General features: G+C 66.6%; 1 protein-coding gene across 1 annotated transcript in view; it reads left to right on the top strand.

The window, feature by feature from the left end:
• Positions 1-480: 480 nt before the first annotated feature.
• MUC2 (mucin 2, oligomeric mucus/gel-forming) overlaps positions 481-16,288 on the top strand; it is a 33,262-nt gene continuing 17,454 nt past the window's right edge. Inside the window, 29 exon segments of the mRNA XM_068554857.1 lie at positions 481-556; positions 1,614-1,884; positions 2,639-2,753; positions 3,110-3,206; positions 3,281-3,390; positions 3,545-3,755; positions 3,944-4,069; positions 4,557-4,674; positions 4,782-4,920; positions 5,013-5,037; positions 5,040-5,122; positions 5,211-5,280; positions 5,905-6,042; positions 6,137-6,301; positions 6,775-6,869; positions 7,157-7,283; positions 7,668-7,923; positions 8,051-8,103; positions 8,228-8,328; positions 8,724-8,875; positions 9,104-9,242; positions 9,560-9,670; positions 9,756-9,935; positions 10,072-10,311; positions 10,744-10,900; positions 11,697-11,844; positions 12,196-12,239; positions 12,619-12,843; positions 13,785-13,955. Coding sequence (XP_068410958.1) covers positions 481-556; positions 1,614-1,884; positions 2,639-2,753; positions 3,110-3,206; positions 3,281-3,390; positions 3,545-3,755; positions 3,944-4,069; positions 4,557-4,674; positions 4,782-4,920; positions 5,013-5,037; positions 5,040-5,122; positions 5,211-5,280; positions 5,905-6,042; positions 6,137-6,301; positions 6,775-6,869; positions 7,157-7,283; positions 7,668-7,923; positions 8,051-8,103; positions 8,228-8,328; positions 8,724-8,875; positions 9,104-9,242; positions 9,560-9,670; positions 9,756-9,935; positions 10,072-10,311; positions 10,744-10,900; positions 11,697-11,844; positions 12,196-12,239; positions 12,619-12,843; positions 13,785-13,955 — 3,943 coding nt within the window.

Here is a 16,288-nt window from a genome sequence, read left to right as displayed (position 1 = left end):
AGAAACCTGCGCACCGCAACCAAGAGTAGCCCCCGCTCGCTGCAACTAGAGAAAGCCCGCATGTAGCAACGAAGACCCAACGCAGCCAAAAAAAAAAAAAAAAAAAAAAAAAAATTAGATTCCACATAAAAAGAACAGGGGACCAGGTCCTCCCTGCCCCGGGCCTGGTCCCGCTAGTGGCTGGGAGGGACGGAGGTCCGCCTTGGGTGTGTGTTGGAATCGAGTAATTGGGGCTGCCGCATCCTGGGCAGAGCCAGCTCTACCCCGGGAGCAATAAAAAATAAACCTCAGATAACCTGAATCAATATTTCCCCACCAGGGCCCTCGGAGCCCCCGCAGCTGCTTTCCTGACAACCTGGCAGGTGCCCCACCCACCCCTCGCCCCTCCCCAGCCCTCCCCACCCTCTGACGGCTCCACGGGGCCATATAAGGCCCAGACCCCTGAGCCGGTCGCTCTCCCACACCACACTTCTGGCCACCATGGGGCTGCCACTAGCCCGCCTGGTGGCCCTCTGCCTGACTCTGACCTGGGCCGGGGGCTCAGAGCTCCGGAGAGGTGAGAGGGTGCGGGCAGGAAGGCTGGGCGGCCCAGGGCACATGGTCCTGCCTGGGGTTGAGGTGTCTCCCTCGGCCCGGGCTTCCGGGTGGACGGCCTGGGCCGGGCCTCCTGCAGCCCCACCGCTGCTGACTTTGGGTGGAGGGATGGAAGGAAGGAAGGAGGGGAAGGAGGAAGGAAGGAAGGGAGGAAGGGAGGAAGGAAGGAAGGAAGGAAGGGGGACTTGGGTTCCCACCATGCTTCTGAAGGTGATCGCCTGGCCAGAGTGTGTATCCAGGGGACGGTCCCAGGTGGACGCACCGGTCTGGGTGGCTGTCCGTGGGCCTGGGGGAGGCAGGGGCCTGCCAGGAGGGGCCAGGCCAGGGGAGGCCCCCAGTCCCGGTATCAGGGATCCTGATACCGGGACTGGGGGTCAAGACCAAGCTGGGCCCTTCAGCAGAGCCAGCTGTTTGGGTGTCTGCTCAAGGGGTGGCTTCAGCCAGAGAAGACCATGCAGACGTAGGATGGGGACATCTCTGTCCCAGCAGGGCATTTGGGGACAGGGCGGTGGCGGGGCTGGGGGGAGGGGGAGCTGGCCCCATATGGATGAACATGATGCAGGCTCCCTCTGAGGGGTCTGGCACAGCTCTTCTGCTGGACGAGGGGCGGCTGGAGCGGGGGTGGGGTGCTGGCTGGGGCGTCGATGGACGGAGTGTGGTGGAGACTGGGGTGGGGAGCCGGGCCAGGCTGACAAGGCGCCAGGGAACCCGACAGCCCCTCTGGCCCTGCTCCCCGCTCAGCACACGGCCGCATCGCCCGCAGGGTCAGGGTGGGAGGGCGCGGCAGCTGGAGACGCCCTTTCAGGGGGCTGAGACCGCGTGGGTGGGGTGGCCAATGCCCAGCAGAGGCCCCCCGCAGGACGACCCTCCCTGGGGCCTGGGCCGAGACCCCGACGGGCTCTGAGCTGCCGCGGGGCGCCTCTGGGGGGTCCTCAGAGGGCCGCTGCCAGGCCGCAGCCTCGGGCGGAGAGGCTTCCTGGCGACGTGGGCTGCTCACGCGCCCGCCCGCTGCGCCCCAGAAGGCAGGACCCGGAACCACGGCCACAGCGTCTGCAGCACGTGGGGCGACTCCCACTACAAGACCTTCGACGGAGACATCTTCCGCTTCCCGGGGCTGTGCGACTACAACTTCGCCTCTGACTGCCGGGACGCCTACCAGGAGTTCGCTGTGCACCTGAAACGGGGCCCCGGCCGCAGTGGGGGCCACCCCCAGGTCGAGTACATCCTGCTGACCATCAAGGATGACACCATCTACCTCACCAGCCAGCTCACTGTGGTGAACGGTGCCATGTGAGTGGGCAGGCAGTGTCCCTTCCCACGTCCTGTGAGCAAGTGCGACCCGGCTGGTGACCCCCCCTTGCCCTCCCTTCCCCCACTCCCCCCCCCCACCCCCGCCGGCTAAGAAGGAGAGTGTTGGGGAGGGGGCTTTATTAAACTAGTGAGTCTCCTCCAGCCCCTCTGCTGGCAGCCCAGGCTAGGGTTACAGGAGCCCACGGGAGGCCTGTTCCTCCTCCCCCCACGTTGTCCCGCATTGTCTCAGGAGCAATGGGGCTCTGAGCTCATTCCTGCCCCGGGCGGGGGGTGGGGTGCAGGGGGGTCCCCACCTGCAGGGTTTGCCCTTCCCCTGCTGCAGGGGATTTTGATTCCCTGAAGCCCAGGCTCAGAGTAGGGGGTGTGCACAGGGCCCACAGAGGCAGTGTGGGGTGGGCACAGCACCTGCCCTGGGCGATGGGGCGGGTGGGGCTTCTCCAGCCCGGTCCTCCCGCCTCCCAGGGCTTTTACGGGCTCCCTGGGGGCGCTGCCCAGAACGGAGCCCAGGGAGGGGGTGTGGAGAGGGTGTTGGGCAGGTGGGTGTGGCTCGGCCCAGAGGACCTAGCCAGGCACGTGGACAGGGGTCGGCCGGGGCTCGAGCGCCCCCAGAGGGAGGCCACGCTGCTTCTGGCTCCCGGACAGGAGCTGGCCACCCCACCCACGCCCACAGCCTCAGCCCCTCTGCCACGTGGGTGCTGTGTGGGCCAGCGTGACCCCGGTGCCCATCCCCCAGGGTCAGCAGCCCGCACTACAGCTCGGGGCTGCTCATCGAGAAGAGTGACGCCTACACCAAGGTCTATTCCCGTGCTGGCCTCACGCTCATGTGGAACCGGGAGGACTCGGTCATGGTGTGTCACGGGCCTCGGGGACCCCAGGGGGGCCAAGAGGGGGTCCGGGTGGGCTGGGGCGCTGTGTGGCCTTTGGGCGGGCGGAGAGGCTGGTGGCAGAGCGGGGGTCAGGCGGTCCACCCTGTGAGTGGACCCCCTGGCCCGGGGTGGTGGGCTGGCCCTGCCCCTTCCCCAAAACCCTCCTGGTCCTCAGCGCGGACAGGACTCCCCCCCGCCCCCCTCCCCCCAGCTAACCCCAGCTCTCCCACCACGGCTGACACCCGTTCAGGCAGGGTTCTGAGGCTGACCTGGCTGCCCCGGGGCCTCGCGGTCCTGCCGCCCCACGGCCTGCTCACTTGTCCCCCTTCCCCGGACAGCTGGAGCTGGACAGTGCGTTCCGGAACCACACGTGTGGCCTCTGCGGTGACTACAACGGTCTGCAGACCTACTCTGAGTTCCTCTCCGATGGTGAGGGCCTCGTCGGGCCTTGGTGGGTGGGCCGTGGGCAGGCTCCCCGCCCGGCCCCGCTGAACGGCTGTGGCCCCCAGGCGTGCGCTTCAGTCCCATCGAGTTTGGGAACATGCAGAAGATCGACAAGCCCGAGGAGGTGTGCGATGGCCCCCAGGAGGTGCCGACCCCCCCGTCCTGCTCTGAGCACGTGAGTCGCTGGCCATCGGGGGGGAGGGGGCTGTGGGAGCAGAGCCCGCACCTCCCCCCAGAGCTGTGCCCGCTGGCCTCCGCCGGGGACCCCGCCCCCGCCCTGGGGGGTGGAGGGGAGGAGGCCGTGAGCAGCCCCGCCTGTCGCCCGCCAGCGCGCCGAGTGCGAGAGGCTGCTGACGGACGCGGCCTTCGAGGACTGCCGGGACCTGGTGCCGCTGGAGCTGCACGTGCAGGCCTGCATGCAGGACCGCTGCCAGTGCCCGCATGGCACCTCCTGCGTCTGCAGCACCATCGCCGAGTTCTCCCGCCAGTGTTCCCACGCCGGGGGCAGGCCGCGGAACTGGAGGACCGCCTCGCTCTGCCGTAAGTGCCGCGCGGCCGGGAGCCGGGGGCACGCGGGGGCTGACCCACGGGGAGCGCAGTGCCCTTTGCGCCCTGGGCTGGGAGCCAGGCCGCGCCCACCGCAGCCGGGGCGCGAGGCCGGCACGGACCCTTCGTGGCGCCCGCCGCGCTCTGCTCCTCGGCTCAGGGGCCTGCCTGTGCCTGTCCAGCTAAGAGCTGCCCCGCGACCATGGTTTACCTGGAGAGCGGCTCGCCCTGCATGGACACCTGCTCACACCTGGAGGTCAGCAGCCTGTGCGAGGAGCATCGCATGGACGGCTGTTTCTGCCCAGAAGGTGAGAGCTGAGGACGCAGGCAGGCGGCCAGAGCGGGGGCCGCTGCCCTGAGGCGCCGCCCGCCGCCTGCGCCTGGGGGGACGGCCGCCTCGCTGCCTGGGCCTCGGCTTGCAGCCGTGCTGCGGGGCGGCGACAGCTCGGGCCCTGCAGGGAAAGCAGGGGACAAGGTCCAGGTAGGAGGAACACAAGTGCTGAATACGCCCCAGCATACACACCGTAGTGTCACCTTCCTGCTCATCGCCCCACGGACAGACCTCCTCCTGCCTGGCCCGCGGCTCCGAGCCTGGAAGCAGGCCCCTCAGATACAGTGCGGGGACCACCGTTGTCCCCCAAAGGACCATAGGTGTCTGTGGGTGGGAGGCCTGGCTGGCAGCGCCCCTCCAGGGAGGCCGGCCCCTGGCTGTGGCCCTGGGAACGGCAGCCCCGCCGGGGGGACTCTGGCACTGTTTGGGGCCGGCTGAATGGAACATGTCCCGCGCTGTCCCAGGCACGGTGTACGATGACATCAAGGGTGGCGGCTGCATCCCCGTGAACCAGTGTCACTGCAAGCTGCACGGACACCTGTACGCGCCTGGCCAACAGATCACCAACAACTGCGAGCAGTGGTGGGTCCCGGGGCTGGGGGTCCCGACGGGCTGGGGTCCAGGGGGGCTGGGGGTCCCAGTGGGCTGGGGTGGCGGTCGAGCCTGACCCTGGCCCTGTTGCCCAACAGTGTCTGCAACGCCAGTCGCTGGGTGTGCCAGGACCTGCAGTGCCCCAGGACCTGTGCCCTGGAGGGCGGCGCCCACATCACCACCTTCGACGGGAGGAAGTACACGTTCCACGGGGACTGCTACTACGTGCTGACCAAGGTGGCCGGCACCCGGGTGGGCATGTGGGTGGGTGGAGCCGGACCCCCGCCCCACCCGCCGTGTGGCTGCAACGCCCCCTGCCCTCCCCGCAGGGCGCCCACAACGACTCCTATGCCGTCCTGGCGAGCTGACCCCCTGCGGCTCCACCGACAAGCAGACCTGCCTGAAGACGGTGGTGCTGCTGGCTGACAACAAGAAGAACGTGGGTGCCCCTGCCCCCTGCCCTCCCAGCACCCCCGGGGCCCCCAAGGCCCTTCTCAGCCCCCGGGTACACTCGGCCTTGCCCACAGGTGGTGGCCTTCAAGTTGGACGGCACCGTCCTGCTGAATGAGCTGCAGGTGAACCTGCCCCACGTGACGGGTGAGTCCATGCCGGGGAGGGGGCGGGGCGGGGCGGGGCGGGGCGGGGGGGGAGGGGGAGGGAGACGGGAGAGGGGGCGGGGCGGGGGGAGGAGGAGAGGGAGACGGGAGAGGGGGCGGGGCGGGGGGAGGAGGGGAGGGAGGGGGCGGGGCGGGGGGGAGGGGGGAGGGAGACGGGAGAGGGGGCGGGGCGGGGGGAGGAGGAGAGGGAGACGGGAGAGGGGGCGGGGCGGGGGGAGGAGGAGAGGGAGACGGGAGAGGGGGCGGGGCGGGGGGAGGAGGAGAGGGAGACGGGAGAGGGGGCGGGGCGGGGGGGAGGGGGAGGGAGACGGGAGAGGGGGCGGGGCGGGGGGAGGGAGACGGGAGAGGGGGCGGGGCGGGGGGGAGGGGGAGGGAGATGGGAGAGGGGGCGGGGCGGGGGGAGGGAGACGGGAGAGGGGGCGGGGCGGGGGGAGGAGGAGAGGGAGGGGGCGGGGCGGGGGAGGAGGGGGAGGGAGACGGGAGAGGGGGCGGGGCGGGGGGAGGAGGGGGGAGGGAGACGGGGGGAGGGCGACGGGGAAGGAGGGCAGCCCTCCCCCGAGCCCTCCGCGGCCCCTCACCGCCCCTGCCTTGCCTTCCCTTGCAGCGAGCTTCTCCATCTTTCAACCGTCCTCCCACCACCTCGTCGTGACCACCGCCTTCGGCCTCAGGCTGCAGGTCCAGCTGGTGCCGGTCATGCAGCTCTTCGTGACGCTGGACCATGCCGCCCAGGGGCTGGTGCAGGGTGAGTGGCCCCGGCCGGCTCCCCCCACGCAGGCCACCCTTGGGCCTGCGCACTCTGACCCCCGACCCTTCCCAACCCTGTCCTGGCCCCTCAGGCCTCTGCGGGAACTACAACGGCCTCGAGGGTGACGACTTCAAGACGGCAGGTGGGCTGGTGGAGGCCACGGGCGCCGGCTTCGCCAACACCTGGAAGGCGCAGTCGAGCTGCCACGACAAGCTGGACTGGCTGGATGACCCCTGCTCCCTGAACATCGAGAGCGGTGAGGCTCGGCCGCTGCGGAGCCGGCCCTGCGCAGACGGGGCTCCCGGTGGGGCCCACGCGGCGGGTGGGGATGGCGCGGAGACAACAGAGCCAGCCGTCCACCCGCTGCCGTCGGCCTTGTGGCTGGTTTATGGTGGCCCACGGTGGCAGCCTGCCCAGTGACATGGCAGAGGGGCTGGGGCTACTAATCGCTGGCTGGTGGCCCTCGTCCGGGGGCTGGCCTGGAGCCTTGACCGGACACCCTAACACCTGCCAGGTCACCTGCCACGTCCACGAAGTGGAGAGAGGAGAGGGGTGGGAGCCCTTGCCTTACAAAGGGGCACCGTCCTGTGCTGACCTGCCCTGAAGGGAGGGGCCTGGGTTCGGTCCACCGAGGGGCCAGTGTCTGCTCCAGCCTGGGCGGCTGGGCAGCCTGACCTGGGGGACTTGCTGGGGGGGGCCGTCCCCACTGAGGGGCTGAATCCTCTCCAGCCAACTACGCTGAGCACTGGTGCTCCCTGCTGAAGAAGGCGGAGACCCCGTTCGGCAAGTGCCACTCCGCCGTGGACCCAGCCGAGTACTACAAGGTGGGTGGGCCACCCGGGCACTCCCCTCCCCGCTGCCTGCGAGGCTCCTGTGGGAAACCGCTGCGTGTGTGTGCAGAGCACATGTGTATAGCTGGGTGTGTGAGCACAGCACATGTGTATAGCCGGGTGTGTGAGCACAGCACATGTGTATAGCTGGGTGTCTGTGCACACACCCAGTGCAAGGGTGGGTGTGTGCACGTGCGTAAGTGCTGCGTGTCTGAGTGCTCACGTGGGCGTGACGTCCCCCAGCCAGCTCTCCCCGCTCACTGCCCTGTTTGCCCCCACAGAGGTGCAAATACGACACGTGCAACTGCCAGAGCACGGAGGACTGCATGTGCGCGGCCCTGTCCTCCTACGCCCGCGCCTGCGCCATCAAGGGCGTCATGCTGTGGGGCTGGCGGGAGCGCGTCTGCAGTGAGTGCCGGGTGTCCTGGGCTTGGGCCGGCCTTCCGGTCACTGCTGTCCCAGGTGGCAGCTCACCGTGGCCGTCGAGGGTCGAGGGTGCAGGGGGGCGACATTGCTCCCAGCTTCCTCGGCCAGGAAGCAGCAGGAGACCAGCGCTGGGCCGCTCTGCTTGCAGGGAGGGGCCTGGAACTGTGGCCACGATACGTTAGCCCAGAAGGGGAGGTGCGTGGGGCTGGGGCACCTGTGTGGCCAGGGTGGTCCCGGAGTGACTGCCCTCGTTGGCCCCTTGGCTGGGTGGGTGTCCTGGCCAGAGGTGGGGCTCGGGGCTGGCTTTCGGGGAAGGGAGTTGGGGGCCGTCCTCCCGCCCCTCAGGCCGGCCCCTCCGCTCTGCAGACAAGGACGTGGACTCCTGCCCCAGGTCGCAAGTCTTCCTGTACAACCTGACCACCTGCCAGAAGACCTGCCGCTCGCTGTCCGAGCCTGACACCCGCTGTCTCAAGGGCTTCGCGCCCGTGGACGGCTGCGGCTGCCCCGACCACACCTTCCTGGACCAGAAGGGCCGCTGCGTGCCCCTGGCCGAGTGCTCCTGCTACCACAGTGGCCTCTACCTGGAGGCGGGCAAGGTCATCCTGAGGCAGGAGGAGCGATGGTGTGTGGCCTGGGGCCGGGGAGGGAGGGCCAGCTCTGCTGGGGGGCCCACACCCCTGCGCAGTCCCACAGAGCCACTGGGCCTGCCCCCCGAAGGGCCCCATTCACCCGCCGCCTCTCCCTCACAGCGTCTGCCGAAACGGGAGGCTGCACTGCCTGCAGGTCAAGCTGCTCGGCCAGCGTAAGTGGCTGCTGCCCCGCGCACGGCCTCCCGCCCCCCAGCCTGCTCCCCCGCCCCCTCCACTGCCTGCACGAGCCCCCCACCCAACTTCACCTGAGCTGAGGCGGCCCCTTCGGTCCCGCAGGCTGTACGGCCCCGAAGAGCCACGTCGACTGCAACAACCTGACGGCGCTGGCCATCCGGAACCCCAGGCCCGTCAGCTGCCAGACGCTGGCTGCCGGCTATGTGCGTGCTGGGGGCGGGGGGCGGCGCTGTGGGCGGGGGTGCAGGCAGGCTCCCGTACGGTCGGTCCTGAGGCTCTGCGCCCTAGGTCCTCTGGACACACGCGCTTCGCTGGCCCTCCCCATTCCTCGGGGGAGGTGGCCGCCTGTGGGTCCCCACCCAGCCCGCTGAGGGCACAGGGACCAGCGTAGGGGCCCCCGGCAGGCTGCTGTCCCCCGTCTCCCAGCCCAGTGGTGAGCCCGAGGGCCCGGCTCCGGAGGCTGGACCAGGGAGAGACGTCAAGCGTCAGAGGGTGGGGGGGCCGGAGCACGAGGGGGTGTCTGCAGCATCAGAAGAGGGGCCAGCCATCCTGGGCCCGGCACCTGATCCCCGAACCCCACTCTCCAACCGCCCCCCAGTACCAGACGGAGTGCGTCAGTGGCTGCGTGTGCCCCGAGGGGCTGCTTGACGATGGCCGGGGCGGCTGCGTGGTGGAGGAGGCGTGCCCGTGTGTGCACAACAACGATCTGTACTCCCCCGGCGACAAGATCCGGGTGGATTGCAACACCTGGTGAGCACCCCGGCCCCCGGCCCCCAGCGCTCCGTGGGGGGTCTCCTCCGTGGGGCCGGCCGGGGTCTGCAGGGCCCTGGCCTGGGTGGGGGCTGGGATAGGAGGGCCTGGAGGTGTGGCCTGTGAGCTGCTGGGGGGCTTTCCGCACAGCGCCGGGGTACACGCTGAGCAGGGGTGGGGGACCTGGGCCCCTGCGGCCCCTCCAGGCCCCCATCTCGCTCTCCTCAGCACCTGCCAGAAAGGGCGCTGGGCGTGCACCCAGTCCGTGTGCCACGGCACCTGTGCCATCTATGGCAACAGCCACTACATCACCTTCGATGGGAAGTACTATGACTTCGACGGGCACTGCTCCTACGTGGCCGTTCAGGTGAGGCCGAAGGCAGGGCCAGGGCCTGCCCCTGCTTCGTGGTCCCTGCCCTGCTGGCCCTGGGCTGCTCCCAGCCCGGTTGGGAGGCTCCGAGTGGAGGGGGTCTGGGGTGGGAGGGGAGCCCTTCCTTGGCCCTCCCATTCCATGACCCTCCCGTGGGTTTTGGGGGTGGGGGGTGCACAGGGGCATGTCTGTTTGGGGGTTTAAGGCCCCTCTCAACAGATGAGGGGCTGAGGCTTGACCAGGCCCAGCTGGGGTGGGGTGCCCAGGACCCTCATGGCCGGGCCGGTCTGGCTCACGTGCCCGCGGGCCCCCAGGACTACTGTGGCCAGAACTCCTCACTGGGGTCCTTCAGCATCATCACCGAGAAGGTCCCCTGTGGCACCACGGGCGTCACCTGCTCCAAGGCCATCAAGATCTTCATAGGGGTGAGTGCTGCCTGCCCCTGGGCACGCACGGTCCCTTGGGGACCCTCAGACCCGGCCAGTGACGGGGCCTCTCCCCTGGGCACAGCGGACGGAGCTAAAGCTGGAGGACAAACACCGCATGGTGATACAGCGTGACGCGGGCCGCCACGTGGCCTACACCACGCGGGAAGTGGGCCAGTACCTGGTGGTGGAGGCCAGCGTTGGCATCATCGTCATCTGGGACAAGAGGACCACCATCTACATCAAGCTCGCCCCCTCCTACAAGGTGCGCAGCCGCCCTGCCTGTCAGCCAGCGCATGCCTGTGCGCCCACCTGGGCCTCCCAGGCTCGTGAGCCGCCAGCCCCCCGCCCCCGCACCCCGCGAGCCCCCGGCAAAGCCCCTGGCCGGCTTGTCTCCGCAGGGCACTGTGTGTGGCCTGTGTGGGAACTTTGACCAGCGATCCAGCAACGACTTCACCACGCGGGACCACATGGTGGCGGAGGGTGGGCTGGACTTCGGGAACAGCTGGAAGGCGGCCCCCACCTGTCCGGACGTGAACACCACCCCCGAGCCGTGCACCCTGAAGCCGCACCGCCGCTCCTGGGCCGAGAAGCAGTGCAGTATCATCAAGGGCCCAGTCTTCGGGGTCTGCCACAGCAAGGTGGGCGGGGCGTGCGCCGGCCCGGGGCGAGGCCGCCTCCCGGCTGCGTGACCTTGTGCCGTCTGTCCTCCGGCTTCAGCTCCATCTTCTGTGTCCTTTGGACGCATGACCAGAGGTCCAGCCTTCCCTCTGAGACCCCTGGTGGGACCCCCAGCCTCTGTCCCTTCCAGGGAGGGAGAAAGGACACAACCCCCTAAGGCCCAGATGGCCCTTAGCTCCCGGCGGTGGTGGGGGGGTGGGCAGGGTTGGGCAACCGTCGCGGGACCTCCCCCGCCAGCCCCACTGGAGCCCTGGGGGGACTGGGGCTGGGTCACCGTACCCTGTCCCGGGGGCAGAGTCGGCCTCGGGGTCCTGAGCTTCTTGGGCCGCGGGGGGAGGCCTGGCCACCTGAGGGCGGTGTGGGCACCGGGCACACGGAGGCTCCTCCCCCAGGTGGACCCCAAGCCCTTCTACGAGGCCTGCGTCCACGACGCGTGCTCCTGCGACACGGGCGGAGACTGTGAGTGCTTGTGCTCTGCCGTGGCCGCCTACGCCCAGGAGTGCACCAAGGAGGGGGCCTGTGTGTTCTGGAGGAGGCCCGACCTGTGCCGTGAGTGCCCGCCGGTCCTGGGCCTGGGGTGCCAGTGTGGCGGGTTGCAGGCTGCTGCACCGGGGGGTGGGGTGCTTGTGGTCCCCGCCCGGCCTCCCCCGCCCGGCCTCGGCCCTCCCCGAGCCTGACCCGCCCCGCCCCCCCCCCCCCCCCCCCCCCGCCCCCAGCCATATTCTGTGACTACTACAACCCCCCGGACGAGTGCCAGTGGCATTACGAGCCCTGCGGGAACCGCAGCTTCGAGACATGCAGGACGGTCAGCGGCATCCACTCCAACATCTCCGTGTCCTACCTGGAGGGTGAGGGGCCCTGTGGGACCCGGGACCCTGCGCTCCAGGGTGGGCCAGGCTCGTCGCGCTGCAGTTCGTTCATCAGACAGTGGGCTGGGAGCCTGAGCCGAGCCCCCGCCCTAGAGGAGAGAGGCAGAAAAGGGGCAGCGTGACACGCCACGTAAGGTCGGGAGACCATGTGAGGTCAGGAGCGAAGCTGCTGTGGGGAAAGAGCAGAAGAGGGCGAGGTGGGGGCTCGGGAGGCCTCTGCAGCGTCTGTGAGCTGAGAGCATGCGAGAGATCTGGGGAGGGAGCGGTGGGCGTGCCCCCCAGGAGGCTGGCCGGGGCCTGGCTGTCCCTTTGGCCACATGGCAGTGTCAGGGCCCCAGGAAGGGGGGGTGTCCAGGCCCCTGCCTTCCCAGAGGACATCTGGAGAAGAGGACCTGCCAGGGTGAGGAGGATGGGTAGGGTCTGGTGGATGTGGGGTCCTCTGTGCCGGTCCAAGCCCAGTGCCCTGTGCCCACCAGGCTGCTACCCCCGGTGCCCTAAGGAAAGTCCCATCTACAACGAGGACCTGAAGAAGTGTGTCACACGGGACCAATGTGGTTGCTACATCGGGGACATTCACTACCCACCTGGAACGTCTGTGCCCACAGAGCAGATCTGCCACTCTTGGTATCTAAGCTCGCGTCGCAGGGGCCCGGGGGAGATCAGCGCACACGTATGCACGCACCCGCATCCACGCACACACACTGGCACACAGTGTTCATGTACACACATGTGGACACACGCCGCACGCACACAGGAACCAAGGGGAGGGGAGAAGTGGGCCCTCCTTCCTTCTGCCCCCCTTGCCTCGTCCCCTCTCTGCCCACAGTGGGAACCCAGGCGGGGGCTCCTGGACCCAGCCTTTGGGGTAGCGCCCTGAGGCTTTGGGCCAGTAGCAGAGGCGCGGGCTGGAGGGCAGAGGCCGGCTGGGAGAGGCCAGCATTTCCTCGGGCCTGCAGCCTTGCCCTTGCTTTTCAGCGTGTGTGACAACTCCTCGCAAGTTGTCTGCCGGCCAGAAAACAGTAAGCTGCCCGCCCCTGGCCTGTCCTCCTGGGCTGTGGTGGGCTCATCCTGCCCCTCCCTCCTCCCCCTCCCCCTCTTCTTCCGTGTGGCTTCCCTGGGGCCCTCCCAGCTCAGATGTGCCTCTGATTTGCAGCAGCCCCTAGGGCTCACCTGAAATGTTTGTATTTCTCGTGATGGGGAGCAGATGCCCCGTCTGTGATGTAGCTTCTGTGTTCTGATGGGCACCCCTTAGGATTCTGGGAATGGGGTCCTGACGGGCGCTGGTTTGCCATTGGTTGGAGGTGGGGGAAACCAGTCTTCCCCTTATTAGGACAGGCTGAGGGGGGCCTTGTGAGTCTCTGTCTTGTTCCTGACGTGTTGACGTTGGCTTGCCCCCAGGGAAGATTCTCAGCAAAACCGAGGACAGCCCCTTCTGCTACTGGGAAATCTGTGACGTCAACGGGATGGTGGAGAAGCACTTCAACATCTGCGTGTACACCCCACCACCCTCGTCCCCCTCAACACCCGCCACCACCACCTCTGTCACCCCCATCACGCCCTCCACCACCACGAGCACCACTCCGACCACCAGTACAGGTAAGGTCTTGCCCTGATCCCAGCAGGGTGGCCTTTCTAGGTAGATGGGGGTGGTGCTGACGTGCCTCTCAACTCAGGGAGTGCCCCCTGCCTCCCAGCACCTTGACCACATCCCTGAGCCCAGACCGCAGTGACGGCGACTCGGGGCCGTCTCCCCAGACCCGCAGGAAACTACCCCTAAGGGTTAGAGGAGGCAGAGAGACACCCTCAAGTCCCTGTGCGTTTGCTCGGGCTGAAATTGCAGCTACTGCTGAACGAGCCGCCAGGCGTATGACAGCCACCGGGACAAGAAACCAGTAAAATTAAAAGGTTTGAAAAACCTCAAAGCTATAGAATGACATTCTCTTTTTCCCCCATTTTACTGCAGTGTCATCTCCCTCGTCAACAACTCAGAGTAAGTCACGTTGACGGCGTTCCCAATGATACAGGGCGAGGAGCTGCAGAAAGCTGCTGGGCGCCTCCCTCAAGACCCAGACACGGGGCTGGGCTGGGTGGGCTGGACCACCGGCTCAGGGACCGAAGATGGTGTATTTTGGTGACTTGATTCCCGATTTGCTGAGCCCAGGGACTCGTGCAGGGGACTTGGCCAGCTCAGGGTGAAAACATTGGTCAAGAGTCCAGACCAAGTCCCTGCCGGCGCACTTCTTCGCTAGACTGGGTGGCCCTTTCCTTATTTGTTTGTTCGGCATAAGGATTTGAAAGTAGCTGAGGAAGGGGTGCTAGGCTGGCGCTCTGAGGCCTGGGTCTGTCACTGGCATGGCATGGGGGTCTTGGGTTTTTAGTTGCAGAAGGAGGGGAGAAGTGGAGGGTGGAAGTTAGGGCTCAGCTTAAAGTCTCAGAGCCAACACTGGGCCCTTTGGTGAGGATGGGGAGAGCTGGTCACGGGGGTCTCGGTTCTCCGAGTCCCACTGATCGCCCGAAAGGCGCGCCCCAGCCTGGCTGACCGACGCTGGGTCTTGCTTGCCTAGGGCTATGCTGCTTCTGGTCCGACTGGATCAACGACGACCATCCCAGGATCGGCAGTGACGGTGGAGACCGAGAGACATTCAGCCGTGTCTGCAGGGCCCCCAAGGATATCGAGTGCAGGGTGGCCGTAGAGCCCCACCTCAGCTGGGAGGAGCTGGGCCAGGAGGCTCAGTGCAATGTCTCCTTCGGGTTCATCTGCAAGAACGAAGACCAGTTTCGAAACGGACCTTTTGGAGTCTGCTATGACTACGAGATACGAGTCTATTGTTGCCTGCTGATGGATGAGTGTCCCACGACCCCGGTCACGAACCCCACCACCACCCCGTCAACCATCCCACCCATCACCACCCCCACCACCACCCCACACACCACCCCACCCACCCCACCCAACACCCCACCCAACACCCCACCCATCACTACCCCCACCACAACCCCACCGACCACCACCCCGACCACCACCCCCACCACAACCCCACCCACCACCCCACCCACCACCACCCCCACCACAACCCCACCCACCACCACCCCCACAACCCCACACACCACCACCCCCACCACAACCCCAGCCACCAGCACCCCCACCACAATAGGGACTCCAACTCCAACCACTCCAGAGACCCCAACCACAACACCCAGCACCACTTCAACTGGAACTCCAACTCCCACCACTCCAGAGACCCCAACCACAACACCCAGCACCACTTCAACTGGAACTCCAACTCCCACCACTCCAGAGACCCCAACCACAACACCCAGCACCACTTCACCTGGGACTCCAACTCCGACCCCCACCACAACCTCAACAGAGACACCAACCCCGACCACTACAGAGATCCCAACCACAACACCCACCACCACTTCAACTGGAACTCCAACTTCCACCACTCCAGAGACACCAATCACAACACCCAGCACGACTTCAACTGGAACTCCAACTCCCACCACTCCAGAGACCCCAACCACAACACCCAGCACCACTTCAACTGGGACTCCAACTTCCACTACTCCAGAGACCCCAACCACAACACCCAGCACCACTTCAACTGGGACTCCAACACCCACCACTCCAGAGACCCCAACCACAACACCCACCACCACTTCAACTGGGACTCCAACTCCGACCCCCACCACAACCTCAACAGAGACTCCAACTCCAACCACTCCAGAGACCCCAACGACAACACCCACCACCACTTCAACTGGAACTCCAACTCCGACCCCCACCACAACCTCAACAGAGATACCAACACCGACCACTACAGAGATCCCAACCACAACACCCACCACCACTTCAACTGGAACTCCAACTTCCACCACTCCAGAGACCCCAACCACAACACCCACCACCACTTCAACTGGGACTCCAACTCCGACCCCCACCACAACCTCAACACAGACTCCAACTCCAACCACTCCAGAGGCCCCAACCACAACACCCACCACCACTTCAACTGGAACTCCAACTTCCACCACTCCAGAGACCCCTACCACAACACCCAGCACCACTTCAACTGGAACTCCAACTTCCACCACTCCAGAGACCCCAACCACAACACCCACCACCACTTCAACTGGGACTCCAACTCCCACCACTCCAGAGACACCAACCACAACACCCAGCACCACTTCAACTGGAACTCCAACTCCCACCACTCCAGAGACCCCAACCACAACACCCACCACCACTTCAACTGGGACTCCAACTCCGACCCCCACCACAACCTCAACAGAGACTCCAACTCCAACCACTCCAGAGACCCCAACCACAACACCCACCACCACTTCAACTGGAACTCCAACTTCCACCACTCCAGAGACCCCAACCACAACACCCACCACCACTTCAACTGGAACTCCAACTTCCACCACTCCAGAGACCCCTACCACAACACCCAGCACCACTTCAACTGGAACTCCAACTTCCACCACTCCAGAGACCCCAACCACAACACCCACCACCACTTCAACTGGGACTCCAACTCCCACCACTCCAGAGACCCCAACCACAACACCCAGCACCACTTCAACTGGAACTCCAACTCCCACCACTCCAGAGACCCCAACCACAACACCCACCACCACTTCAACTGGGACTCCAACTCCGACCCCCACCACAACCTCAACAGAGACTCCAACTCCAACCACTCCAGAGACCCCAACCACAACACCCACCACCACTTCAACTGGAACTCCAACTCCGACCCCTACCACAACCTCAACAGAGACACCAACACCGACCACTACAGAGATCCCAACCACAAGACCCACCACCACTTCAACTGGAACTCCAACTTCCACCACTCCTGAGACCCCAACCACAACACCCACCACCACTTCAACTGGGAATCCAACTCTGACCCCCAGCACAACCTCAACAGAGACTCCAACTCCAACCACTCCAGAGGCCCCAACCACAACACCCACCACCACTTCAACTGGAACTCCAACTTCCACCACTCCAGAGACCCCAACCACAACACCCAGCACCACTTCAACTGGAACTCCA

This window comes from Eschrichtius robustus, chromosome 11 (genome assembly GCF_028021215.1).
Source record: "Eschrichtius robustus isolate mEscRob2 chromosome 11, mEscRob2.pri, whole genome shotgun sequence".
NCBI lineage: Eukaryota > Metazoa > Chordata > Mammalia > Artiodactyla > Eschrichtiidae > Eschrichtius > Eschrichtius robustus.
This window is presented reverse-complemented; position numbering and strand designations above follow the sequence as displayed.